Source organism: Mustela nigripes, chromosome 5 (assembly GCF_022355385.1).
Source record: "Mustela nigripes isolate SB6536 chromosome 5, MUSNIG.SB6536, whole genome shotgun sequence".
In the NCBI taxonomy this organism is placed as follows: Eukaryota; Metazoa; Chordata; class Mammalia; order Carnivora; family Mustelidae; genus Mustela; species Mustela nigripes.
In genome coordinates this window covers 50,984,699-50,996,813 of record NC_081561.1, presented here as the reverse complement: position 1 = coordinate 50,996,813, position 12,115 = coordinate 50,984,699, and the positions used below count along the sequence as shown (strand labels likewise).

At 46.1% G+C, this 12,115-nt stretch overlaps 1 protein-coding gene across 3 annotated transcripts in view; it reads right to left on the bottom strand.

Annotated features, from left to right (window-relative positions):
* Positions 1 to 491: 491 nt before the first annotated feature.
* The window catches only part of ELOVL5 (ELOVL fatty acid elongase 5), a 72,401-nt gene continuing 60,777 nt past the window's right edge, over positions 492 to 12,115 (bottom strand). For all 3 annotated transcript variants that reach the window (XM_059400231.1, XM_059400232.1, XM_059400233.1), the window contains exons 4-8: positions 9,864 to 9,941; positions 8,283 to 8,454; positions 6,430 to 6,554; positions 3,697 to 3,831; positions 492 to 2,371 (exon numbers count right to left, since the gene is read on the bottom strand). In XM_059400231.1, coding sequence (XP_059256214.1) covers positions 2,231 to 2,371; positions 3,697 to 3,831; positions 6,430 to 6,554; positions 8,283 to 8,454; positions 9,864 to 9,941 — 651 coding nt within the window. In that variant the 3' untranslated portion in view covers positions 492 to 2,230. The remainder of the gene's footprint in view (positions 2,372 to 3,696; positions 3,832 to 6,429; positions 6,555 to 8,282; positions 8,455 to 9,863; positions 9,942 to 12,115) is intronic.

Here is a 12,115-nt window from a genome sequence, read left to right as displayed (position 1 = left end):
GGGGTCAGCAAATTATGGCTGTAGACCTTCCGTTTTGTGAGGAAAGCTTTACTGGAACACAGCCATGACCATTCATACACATATGGTCTGTGTCTGCTTTTGCACGCCACGATGGTATAGTCGAAAGCGGGGCAGAGACCGTATGGACTGCAAAGCCTAAAACATGTACTATCTGGCTCTTTACAGAAAACATTTGCAGACCTCTGGTGTAAACCTAGGAAAGGAAAATAACTAACAGCCAAAAGTGTGGGGAGGGAGGGGGAAAGACAAGTGGAAGAAGCATGTTTGGAAAGCTGGGACCTTTGGGGGACCAGAGAAACCACCACCATGCCTCACTATGTGGGGATCCTTCCTCATGTGAGCTGAGCTACACAATATAACCTTTCCACCTCAATTATCTACATTTATTGGGGTGAGTTCCTAGAAGGTGAAGACTGGATTTTTCTCCAGTCTGTCCAAATCAGCAGTGTATAAACCACATAACACACAAGCACAGGTAATCAAAAAAGTTTTAATGATTAATGTTTAGACATTATTTAACAGTGTGGGTATATCCAGATGAGCTAAAGCACACGTTGACAGCACACTATTGAATGTTATAGTTTCTGTATTGAAATATGTAAAGACATTTGCAAACTAGTACCTAGGAAGACATAACATTTACAAATATACACATTCTAGATTTGATAAGGTAAATGTAAACAGATGCTGTGACTCCTTCCAAACAGAAAACCCACAAGACTAATAAGAGAACCAATCGGCTCCCTATATAATATGAATGTGCAAAATTAAAGCATGATAAACTGATATTTACATAAATACCAAACCAACAATTAGTTTATACATTGTCGATGACCTTCTAAAATGTATCACGAGTGGTTCAATGACTGTTTTTTCTCCCCACAAAGAAGGTATTCAGAGACTAAATTTCAACACTTTAAAATGACACGCACAATAGTCCTTATCTGTTTGACCACTGCCTCAAGGGTGACAGACACGATTTTATGATAAGCAGTCTCATTTTTAAATAAGCAGTTCTACACAAATCTTTAGATTCTAAGCAGAAAAAGAAAATTACAGGTACTATTAGATTTACATGAAACAAATTCTCTCTACCCCATTTCCCAGTTCTCTTATGTAGTAGCTATCTGTTTAATTTTACCTTAAAATTTTTTTAAGGTCCCCTTTTCCCCCTTTATTCATTTTTATAAGCTAGGCACATTTTAAAAGAAGTTTGTGTCAAAACAGACAGCAGTACAGAAACCAATCCAAATTTGGACCCTGGCAACCAGTTTCCCAATGCTCATCTATGGGATTCTGTCAAATGGTATTCAATGATCTCTTCTGAAAAGTACACACCCTCTCTCTCGCAAGTGGAAAGCAAAGTGGGCACTGTTTCCTGTATAAAAACACTTAGCATTTCAGAAATTTTAAATGTCCTACTCATCCTACATACTTTCTAAAATCCTGAAGACAAAGAATATATATTTAGGTTTCATCAAGACTCCTTTAGAGCCCTCCCCCATTTTTTACATTATCAATAGTGGCACTCAAAATAAAAAAATAAGATCTGTTAAAAAGTTAAACTGACCTTCCACTAGATTTGAGCCTGCCTGATTTAAAGCCAGTATTACAAAACTGAAGGTGCCGTTTCTGATTTCACATGTACAAGTCACTTGAAATTATGTGTCACACGCTAGTTTCATAAATTACAGTCTTTGATTTTTTTCCTAAACAGAGCTATTAAAAAATGAATAAAAACTTGAAACATATCCTAATTTAAATTAATAAGCTTTGGGCCCTGCTTTTTAAGTTTTAAGGCATGTGTGTTTCTCTACTGTAACAACATTGTACAAATTTACAATCACATGCATGATCTACAGTAAAAAAAAAAAAAAAAAAGTTTGGATTACAGTGTTTTTAAATTGTGAATCACAATTCAGCACCTATCATGTTATAACTAATAAGGCAACAGCAGTGTCGTATACTACAATAATACGCCCTCCACAGTCTAGCGCAGGGGTCGGTGAGAGCCCAGAAATGTTAAATCTTATGCCTACGTATAATCTGTATACATTTTCAAGGGGTTTTGAACGATGAAGGAGGTCCTACATGAATCACGCTGTTGTAGGCAGGACGAGTTACAGCAGCTGTTAACAAGCATCGGGCACAGCTCAAGCTGTGCTTACAATCAGACGATGGGTTTTGGAGGCTTCTCAACTCTTCCGCTTCAATCCTTCCGTTGCTTCCTCGGCTTCACATTGTTTTCCAGGGAAGAAAAGCTGTTGGTGTGTCCGTTCACGGCAGCCACGGACCCGTTCTGGTGGTCCTTCAGGTGCTCTTTCCTCCGCGAGGCCCCCTTCTTGTAAGTCTGAAATGCATCAGGGCAGATGGGCCGTGTGACAGGGTGCTCTGCTGGGGGGTGGGGGCGCCCCGCTTTCCTAATTCTAAGCCTAGATTCCTGTTAGGACCCGATGCCACTGAGACGTAAGGTCTGTGGTCAAGCAACCCTGGGAACGTTTTCTGCCACTGGTTTCCATCACTCCTCCCTTCCTGAGGCGTCGCCTGAGGAAGTTCACAGGGGTTTGGGCTGCAATGTAAGGGCTATTCTAGAAATGAAGTAGAAAATTCAAAGTACACTTCCCCTGGCCATGCCCTCTCTGTATCTGGATGGGGTTACAGAGTATCGGGGTCACATGGCCACACTGTTTTCCCCCACTCTGTGGTACCTCTCTATCACTCCCATCTCTCACCTTCAGGATTTGCTCGGGACTTCGGCAATGGCTTTGGCCCGTATGCACACAACGCTATGCTGCCACAAGCAGTTAGAATAGTGATTTCAGTTTTGCCAGCTCCCAGCCTTCGTCCTCCCTCATGTCGATGAATGTCCCCACATGGGTACACCACCCATGCGGCAGCTCCCTGGAATGTGCCTCCATGCCCAGGGGAGTGGGATGAAAGGTGGGGGAGGTGCACAAGGATGGCCACATGGGACGCCCCCAAGGAGCTGCTCAACCTCCCGGACCTTACTGTTTCCATATCCGTGGCCCCTGCCTTGCCTCCCGACCTTTGGTACCTGCCTGGAACTGCATGCTGCCCACGGGGGCAAGAACACACCTCACCCAGGGGTAACGGGGAGCCACACAGCAATCCAGTGGAGGCAATCTGCCCTAACTGGACCCTTCTGAGTAAAACTGACCTGCCATCCTGCACTTGGGAATGAATGGAGCCTCCAGACGTGAGCAGTGCAGGTGTGAGGAAACGGGGACGAAAGGGCAGATTTCTGTCTGCAGCCGAGGGCTGTGATGCACATTTCTTTAGACATTTTATGTAGTTCCAGGGTTCAGGGCGGCGGGGCTGTGGGACTGTTGACAGAACTCTCCCGTCACATGCCCGCAGTCGGCTGCGAGCAAAGCAACAACAGAGCTTGCCGAACAGCGTGGCGTTCCCACGTGAATCCCCGGCTCCTCTGCTGAAGATCTAGAACTCGGGAGGTTTGGGACAGATACCAGTATCTCCTGTGTTGGCAGTCCCCTCCCAAAGGTAGGGGTTGCCCTGTCACTGTGACTGCACCAGAGCCTGCTGTCTGGCACGCAGGAGGGGTTCTTTCCACAGGTCATCCTCCTTAAATGAACAGAGGAGGTTCTTTGCTGAAAAGGCCACAAGGCCCAACTGCCATGGAAGAGCAAGACTTACCTGAATGTAGAAGTTTGTGAAGAGCGTGATCAGAGAGATCATGTATCCAATCTGGAAGTACAGCCACCCAAGAGGGAACGTACACGACCAGATGACCCCGCAGCTGGTCTGGATGATTGTCAGCACAAACTGCAGCTGGTGGGAGAGGGGACACAGCAGAGTGCAGCCATGGCGCACTGACAAGGTGCCACACCAGACGGGCTCTCCACCCAGCACACCGAGTCCATGGAAGGACACTCACAGGCCTTTCTGGAGGTGAAGTCCCTTCATAGACACTAAGCATACGTTCATGCATAAATTTCTCCTAAATTATATATGTGCCTTTGTCATATACATTCTCCTCCCCTTCCTTCTGCTTAAACCACCTTCTCTAAAATTTGGAGAATAGTTAACAATGCTATATAGTATACATGGAGGTTGCTAAGAGTAGATCGTAAAAGTTCTTGTCACGAGAAAAAACCCCATAGCTATGCAGCGTGACTGTGGGTGTGAACTGGGTGTTACTGTCCCAATCATTTCACAACCCATACATATACCCTATCAGTACACCATACACCACACACCATACACAACATTACAGGTCTTGTACAGCTCAATGAAGCTGGGGAACAAAGGAAAACATAATCCCCCCACCCCCGCCCCACACACAAACCTTAGGGACCCTGTATAGAGAGATGCCAAGTAATTTTTTCTTGCTTTATATTTTTAAGGGAGAAAGGAAGGGTGTGTGGGCTGTATGTTTAAAGAGAACTGGTGATGTTGCTGTGGGATGTGCAATTCCTATTTCTGTTTTTTAATTTTTTATTTTTTTAAAAAAGATTTTATTTATTTGACAGAGATCACAAGTAGGCAGAGACACAGGCAGAGAGAGGGGGGGGGGAAGCAGGCTCCCCGCCGAGCAGAGAGCACGATGCGGGGCTCAACTGCAGAACCCTGGAATCGTGACCCAAGCCGAAGGCAGAGGCTTTAACCCACTGAGCCACCCAGGCGCCCCTTTCTCTGTTTTTTTTTAAGATTTATTTGAGAGAGTGTGTGAGGGGAAGAGGGAGAGAGTCCTCAAGCAGACTCCCTGCTGAGGATGCAGCCCAACATAGGGCTGGAGCTCACTGCCCTGAGATCACCACCTGAGCTGAAACCAGGAGCCAGACACTTAACTGACTGTACCGCCCACTTGCCCCAACTCTTCTATTTTTTACCCATGTACCTCTTTGGTTTGAAGAAGGCTGATCAACAGATTTAAACTTCTACCAAGATATAATGCTAAGTCCAGATTTTTCTGATGAATAAATCTTTTTTCTTTTTTGATGAATAAATCTTGAATGGGAAAGATTACAATGAGATGTAGCTACTGGAAGGTGACTCTTCAAGAGCACCACCACCACCAGGGGGCAGGGTTCTGCCCACTGGATTTCTGGCCCAGCCCCCAGGGCTTCTGGAGAGAACTTACTTCCCTCCCCACTTTCTTCTCTTTTTTAAGGTGAGTACTCTAGGTTAAGGAATAACTAGGAGAGGTGCTTAAAATAAATCTAGGCAAACTGGGTGCAGTCTTCTACCTCAAAGGGCAGAGCTTAATGGGAGACCAATGTCCGCAGTCTGTTCTTTTAAATTCTGCTTTTGCCAGGCCACGGCTGTGTGGTATAAATCGATCTCCACATCACTTCTCACACATAACGAGAAGGTTAAGGAACAATTATCCTTCCTCACAGGTGGGTGAAAAAAATTAACAAGGACTAGAGAGCAGCTGGCAAAGAGGTGATAATGAAATGTCAAACACGTAAGTAGCTCAGATGATCTTCTCAGATTTTTTTCCCCAGACTGTTATTTTTAAATATTGAAAAATCACAATTGACTTGGGAAGACTGGAATCAGCATGGTTCTTTAGAAAAATATGTTAAGGCAAGGCTGGGGCTGAAACTTTATACCCCTCAGTCAGCTGGGTTAGGCCTGTTGCCTCAGTGTCCTCATCCATAGAATGGGGATAAGAACATGAACTCAGGCTTCTGGACTAGTCCATGTAAACCTGCTTACTTAGCACGAGTGCCAGACACTCAGCAAATGTCAGTGTTTCACATTAGTGGTAACAGTAATTGGTTCATGAAAGAATTCACAAAGGGAGAGAAACAGGCGTCAATCATACCCTGACAACTCAGGGAAGCTTCAGAAAGGACGGTAGGACGTAATCACCAAGTGCCAACAACGGCTGGGTGGGCCCTCAAGGTCAACGTCAGGAGAGAGGCTGTCCGTCTGAAGCACAGCAGGTGTCATCCTCGCCAACAAGTGCTTCACAGCTCGGGGGCTGAGTGGTCACCGGGCACTGATCTTACCGACACCCTCACTGCCTAATGGCTATAAGCACTCGGGACTCCTTGGTCCTTCGAAAACTCCCAAGAACCCAGGACACAGTGGTCACTTTTGGGTTCTGGATTATAATTAGGAAACACACCCAGGCAACATATGCTTTGTATACAAACTAAGGAAAACAAACTGAACTTGAAGTCAGGAAATTAGATTCCTGTCCTCATTCTATAGCCCAACTAGCTGCCCACAGATATAGTTTCCGCATCAGCTGGAAGTAAGAACATTCTCTGCTCCGCGGGCTGCAGGTAGTTTAGTTGGATCAAAGAGAAAAGGTGGGAAAGATATACATTAGATTCTATTAAGTAACAGTGAATAAAGGCAGGGAGAGCAGTCTGTCAGGCAGCAAGTCCTGGAGAGAGGCACTGAGTGACTTACCAGCTGCCCCTGAGTGATGTATCTCTTCCACCAGAGGTACGGGCGCATGGAGGGCACAGATGACAGACCGTAGTATGAGTACATGAGGACATGGATGAAGCTGTTAAGGGTGGCGCCAAAATACGCTGAAAAACAGGGGGGATTGGGAAGGAGAATGCATCAGTGTTCTACATGGAACAAAATTCCTTTCAAATCCGGAAAACAGACGTGTTCAAGTAGGGGCTGGTAAGCAGCATGTGGAACAGTGCTCAGAACCCCCTTTCCACTGGGGCAGGCCGACTGGGGTGCTTTAAGGCCGGGCTCAGCTGGGGCTGCCAGGCATGCATTTAACACAGGAGTCAGGAGACCACCTCACAGCTTTGTTGCCAGAACCCCAATCAACTCCCAGAGCGAGCTGGTTTTCTTTACATGCAAGGTGCTTTAGGCTGCTGTGCTGAAGGCCTGGGGAAGGCAGCTGATGGGCAGGAGGTTCAAAGCTGGCTGGCTAACACATCTGCTGGAGCTGGAAGAAGCCTTGGCCTCCTTAGTATTCCCCAGGGCTGCACTGCTGAGACTACATATTTTTTTCAACAACAATCCAGAGTCCAGTTCCTTAGAGATAAAAGACTCCTCTTTTATCACATTCTTTTAATTTCCAGTAGAACCACCAGTTCTTTTTTAGCCTCTCTGTCCTCCTCCCCCACAGCGGGCAACCCAACAGAACTCACCAGCTTTCCCACGCACAGTCAGAGGTGTACATGGCTAGGGGCTCAGGGAGGGAGTCTCTACTTCTGGCTATTACAGTAACTGGCTGGGTGACCTTGGACAAGTCACATCCAGGTCCTAGTTGTTTCTCTTGGGCCCAGTGGGGCTCGTTAAAATCTACCACCCTGAGAGTTCTTTGAAAATGTAAAGAGACACTGTTCCTATTAGGAAGTTAAATCAGATAATCCAGAGCCATGAAGTGTGACGGTGGGAAAAACACAGCGGGGGGATGGCACACTGGAAACCGAGTTCTTCCAAACCTTCTACTATGTCAGTTTCCTCCCAAACCACAGGGAGCTGGGTTTGGTGATTCACCTTTCTAGTTCTAAAATTCTATGACTGTGGGAATCTTGGTGGGCCAGTTAATTCAGGGCAGTGCCATCCTAGGGAAAAAAACACATGAACAGACCCAAAAGTTCTCAAATTCACCAGTGCTGGATGGCAGAAATTTTGATCAGGACACCTGTTATAACTCCTAAGCTAAACCTAAAGGAGACAACTTAATCTTTGAAAATTATGAGACCTCAGACCATAAGCTTTCTAAAAACAACAGGTATCTATCTGTCTTTGGGAATTTACTTCAAATTTTGGTGCTTGCCATTGAAGATGCCTTGCTAACATGCTTCAGGGAACAAGGCAGGCTCGTTCTATAAGCATTATGTGCAGACCTCCTCCTGTGCTCTTCAGCTAAAGCTTGTTTCATCATTAGTCGTGTTCCCTGGGACTCCCTCAGTGGTGTGGTTCTATCTTTCTGGCCTGCCTCTCTCAGTCAAACGACTTCCAAATTTTAAGAAACATGGACTAGAAATAACCTGGAACAGCTGTCCTCTGTGATAGAGGACACTGTCCCTATTTCCCTGTATGCCCCAGGCTGGGAATTTGGTATTTCCCTCACCTTGCCAAGTCAGCCAGAAAAAGGTTTCGTCAGCTTACTGAGTGCACAGGCCACACAAACTATCATGAATGCAACTGGGACACAAAGTTCCCGTGTTTGACCTAGAAATCCACAGAAATAGCACCTTCACTAAAAGCCTTGGTTTCAATTCAGCCTCTCTGTCACACCTGTCCCCAGTGCTGCGCACTGCCCCCCCCCCCAATGTAAGACTTACAGTGGCCACAGGGGACCCAGTTCATCACAAACCACCAGATGTTCAGCATGGTGGCGTGGTGGTAGACGTGCAGGACTGTGATCTGGTGGTTGTTCTTCCGTAAGATGAAGAAGAAGGTGTCCATGAATTCAATGAGCTTGGAGAAATAGTACCACCAGAGGACGCGGATAATCTAAGAGGAAGAGACCATTACGGTGTTTCTGGAATATACCCCCTGACGTGTTTACTAACATCCCAGACTCCCAGGTTCTCCTGAAGCCTGAGCACCCCCTGGCTCCTAGAGTCCTTCAGAGGCTGGGAGCTCTGGTCATTCTGAGTGCCTCTAACAGAATACTGGGAGGTGGGGGGAAGCTGGGGGAGGTCTGGAATGATGACAGGGGAAATTTTAAAGTGGCATGGATGTCTTTCAAGACTGACAAAATCCAGAGGATCAAAGTTCAAAAGCCCTGAAGCCTGTCTATTCCCCCTGGAGTGACCTGCAAAACCATCAGCACAGAAAAACCTCCTGAGTGGTGCTGCTATTCCAGGGACTGGCATGGGGGCAGGGGGCCAGGATATGAGGAAAAGAAGAAAAGGAATCGGAACTTTCCATGTCAGGTCCCTGCCCAGTTAAATATGCCACACAGTTTTAAGAAAATGAATGCCCATCTGAATTTAAAGCAGCAGTCTTTCATTTAAAACGAAACACTGGGGACACCTGGGTGGCTCAGTCTTAAGTGTCTGCCTTCAGCTCAGGTCATGGTCCCAGGGTCCTAGAATGGAGCCCCACATTGGGCTCCCTGCTCAGTGGGGAGCCTGCTTCTCCCTCTGCCTGCTGCTCCCCTCCTTGTGCTCTCTCTACCAAAACAAACAAAACAACAACAACAGAACCCACTCAGAGTGGAAGTCAGAATCAAAAGACCACCCTCAGACAGCACTTTCAGGAATGATTACAGCATTTAAGACATTATTTTTACGATCCCATTTATATAAATGCTGAAAAATGCATGTAGTTATTTGTTCCCCCCGAAATGTAAATAACAAATTTTTTTTCAAGATTTTATTTTTTAATTTTTATTTATTTATTTATTTTTTAAAAGATTTTTATTTATTCATTTGATAGAGAGAGATCACAAGTAGGCAGAGAGGCAGGCAGAGAGAAAGGGGGAAGCAGGCTCTCCGCTGAGCAGAGAGCCCGATGTGGGGCTCGATCCCAGGACCCTGAGATCATGACCCGAGCTGAAAGCAGAGGCTTAAAACACTGAGCCACCCAGGCGCCCCTCAAGATTTTATTTTTAGATAATCTCTCTACCCAATGTGGGGCTCAAACTCACAACCCCAAGATCAAGAGTCGCATACTCCACCAACTGAGCCCGCCAGGCCCCTCTTCCTGGAAACCATTAACGGGACTTACTTTTATTAAATGAAACTTTAGTTTTTCTCTTACACCACTCATGTTCAAATTTTAATGTGGAAATAGGTTTTTTAAAAATGTCAATAGGAATTACCTTGGGCAGTGAGAATATGAGCCATTTTGTCTTTTGCACAATTAAAAACAAACAAACAAACAAACAAACTATTTAAAACAGAGAGAGACCTTACCTTCATATCTGCTTCTCCCGCACTGTGAGTGCCTTGACAGAAGAAGTTGTAGCTGTTTTCCCATACTCCTGTCACTAACTAAAACAAAAAAAGGAAGAAGTCCATCACCAACAATATCAGAAATCAGAAAAGCCCTACTCACTTAAACTTCATTTGTTTCGGAATCTCTGACAATTGACCTTGGGCTGGCTGACGCAACTTCAGTCTTTGCTCCTCGGCAAAAATCACGATGTTGGGCAGTGTGAATACCGGAGAGTCTCCGTTTTACAAGGGGTGGACCAGAAGTCACTCCAGGGTGCTGCCTTACTGAGCTGGCACTCAATTCTCAATGCCCTGGGCTGTCCCAAGGCCCTGACCAAGCTGACAACAGGCTCAGTCCCACAAGAAGTCTCAGGGGAGATCACACCTTCACAAATTCAGCCCTTCCCAAACTTGAGCGTTGGTGTACCAGAATTGCCTCAGGGGCATATAAAAACAGGATTGCTAGGGAGTGTTTCTGATCCAGTAGGCCTGGGGTGGGGTCTAAGAATCCATATTTCTAACAAGTTTCCAGGTGATCCTGATGCTCCTGATCTAGAGACCACACTTCAAGAACCACTGCTGTCAAACCTAGGATAATTTGGCCAGCCTTGCCTTCATTACCTCCTGTTGCTGTGTCATCCACTGGGTCCACAAAGCAGAAATCTGCAGTGTCACAGAAAGGGCCCCAGAATCAGGGGACATGCCAGCTCTAGGTTACAGATCTGCATCACCAGCTCTCTTTGGTTTCCTCATTTGTCTACAGTGAGGACAGCTGGCCTAGATGAGACTTGACCCACTGTGACAGTCCAGAGGGAAGGTTTAATTTGAACACCTGTGCATGTCCACACTATGTCCTAGACAAACACCTAGGAGGTGCTATTCCTTGTCCATGTAAACCATAGCTTCCTGCTTCCTCCTAAAGCCTACAGTGATCTTGAGTTTCCTGGTGACTCTCTCTGGGGGCCAATTGGCACACTATAGATGGGGAGAAATCTGAGGTGGCCTGCCTTGTGCCTGATCTCATCTGGTATCCCGCATAAAAAGACTGACCCTGGGTCTCAAAGTGTGTTCCCCAGTCCAGCTGCATTAACATTACATGGGAACTTCTAAGACATAGAAATTCTTGACCCTACCCCAGAATCAAGTCTGGGGGTGGGGCACCTGGGTGGCTCAGTGGGTTAGGTCTCTGCCTTCAGCTCAAGTCATGATCTCAGGCCCTGATCATCAGGGGTAATGATCTCATGACCTCAAGGTCCTCTATCAGCAGAGAGCTGCTTCCCCCTTTCTCTCTGCCTCTCTGCCTCCCTGTGATTTCTCTGTCAAATAAATAAATAACATCTTTAAAAACAAAAACAAACTCTGGGGGTATACCATCAAGGTAGGGCCTCACAGACATGATCACAGAGCCTTTGAGAACTCAATACTGTGGTTTACAAAGTGTGGTTCCCAACCCAGCAGCATCTCAATCGCCCAAGAATCGTTAGAAACACAAAAATCTCAAGCCCTACCCTAGACCTTCTGAATCAGAAATTTCTGGGTGTGAAGCCCAGTGGCATGGCAACAGGCTGTTTTATAGGTGACTTTGATGCAGCCAAAGCTTGTGAACCACGGGCTGAAAGCTGTGGTTCCCACTCTAGTTCCATAACAGAACCACCTGGAGAGCTTCTAAACCTGCTGCTGCCTGGCCTCTCCCCAGATCATTAAACCAGACTCTTTAGGGGCCTTCACAAAGCTCTCAAGGTACTTCCAACCTGCAACTAGGAGTGGGAACCACAGGTTTCCTGCTGGGTAAGCAGAAAAGGGATTACAAGGGCCTGAAGACAGACGGTTAAACTTCCACCCGATCTGACCTCAGAAATGCCACAGCGGGTGTGGCCGTTGTACTCTCACTGAAAGCCCTTCTCAGAAACTGCTTTTTCTTCTATTAACTTCCTTTCTGTGGTCTGCCTTCTGGCTTTGTCATCTTCTATATGTAAGAAAGTATTAAGTGTTAACATGGTTTTCAAGACCAAAGACCGGCACCAGGGGTTTGGAGGCATCATTTTGTGACGAAGAGTTCTCCTTAGGAAGTAGAAGACCAGACCAGGGAGCCTGGATGAGTTAGGCTGCCGTCCACTGAGGCCCAAGACCTGAGGTGAGCTCGCTAAGTTCCTCAGGCCCTTTTTAGGTAAAAAGATGAGGTTGGACTAAATGATCTCTAAAGGTTCTAATTTTCTACAATTTCTACATTT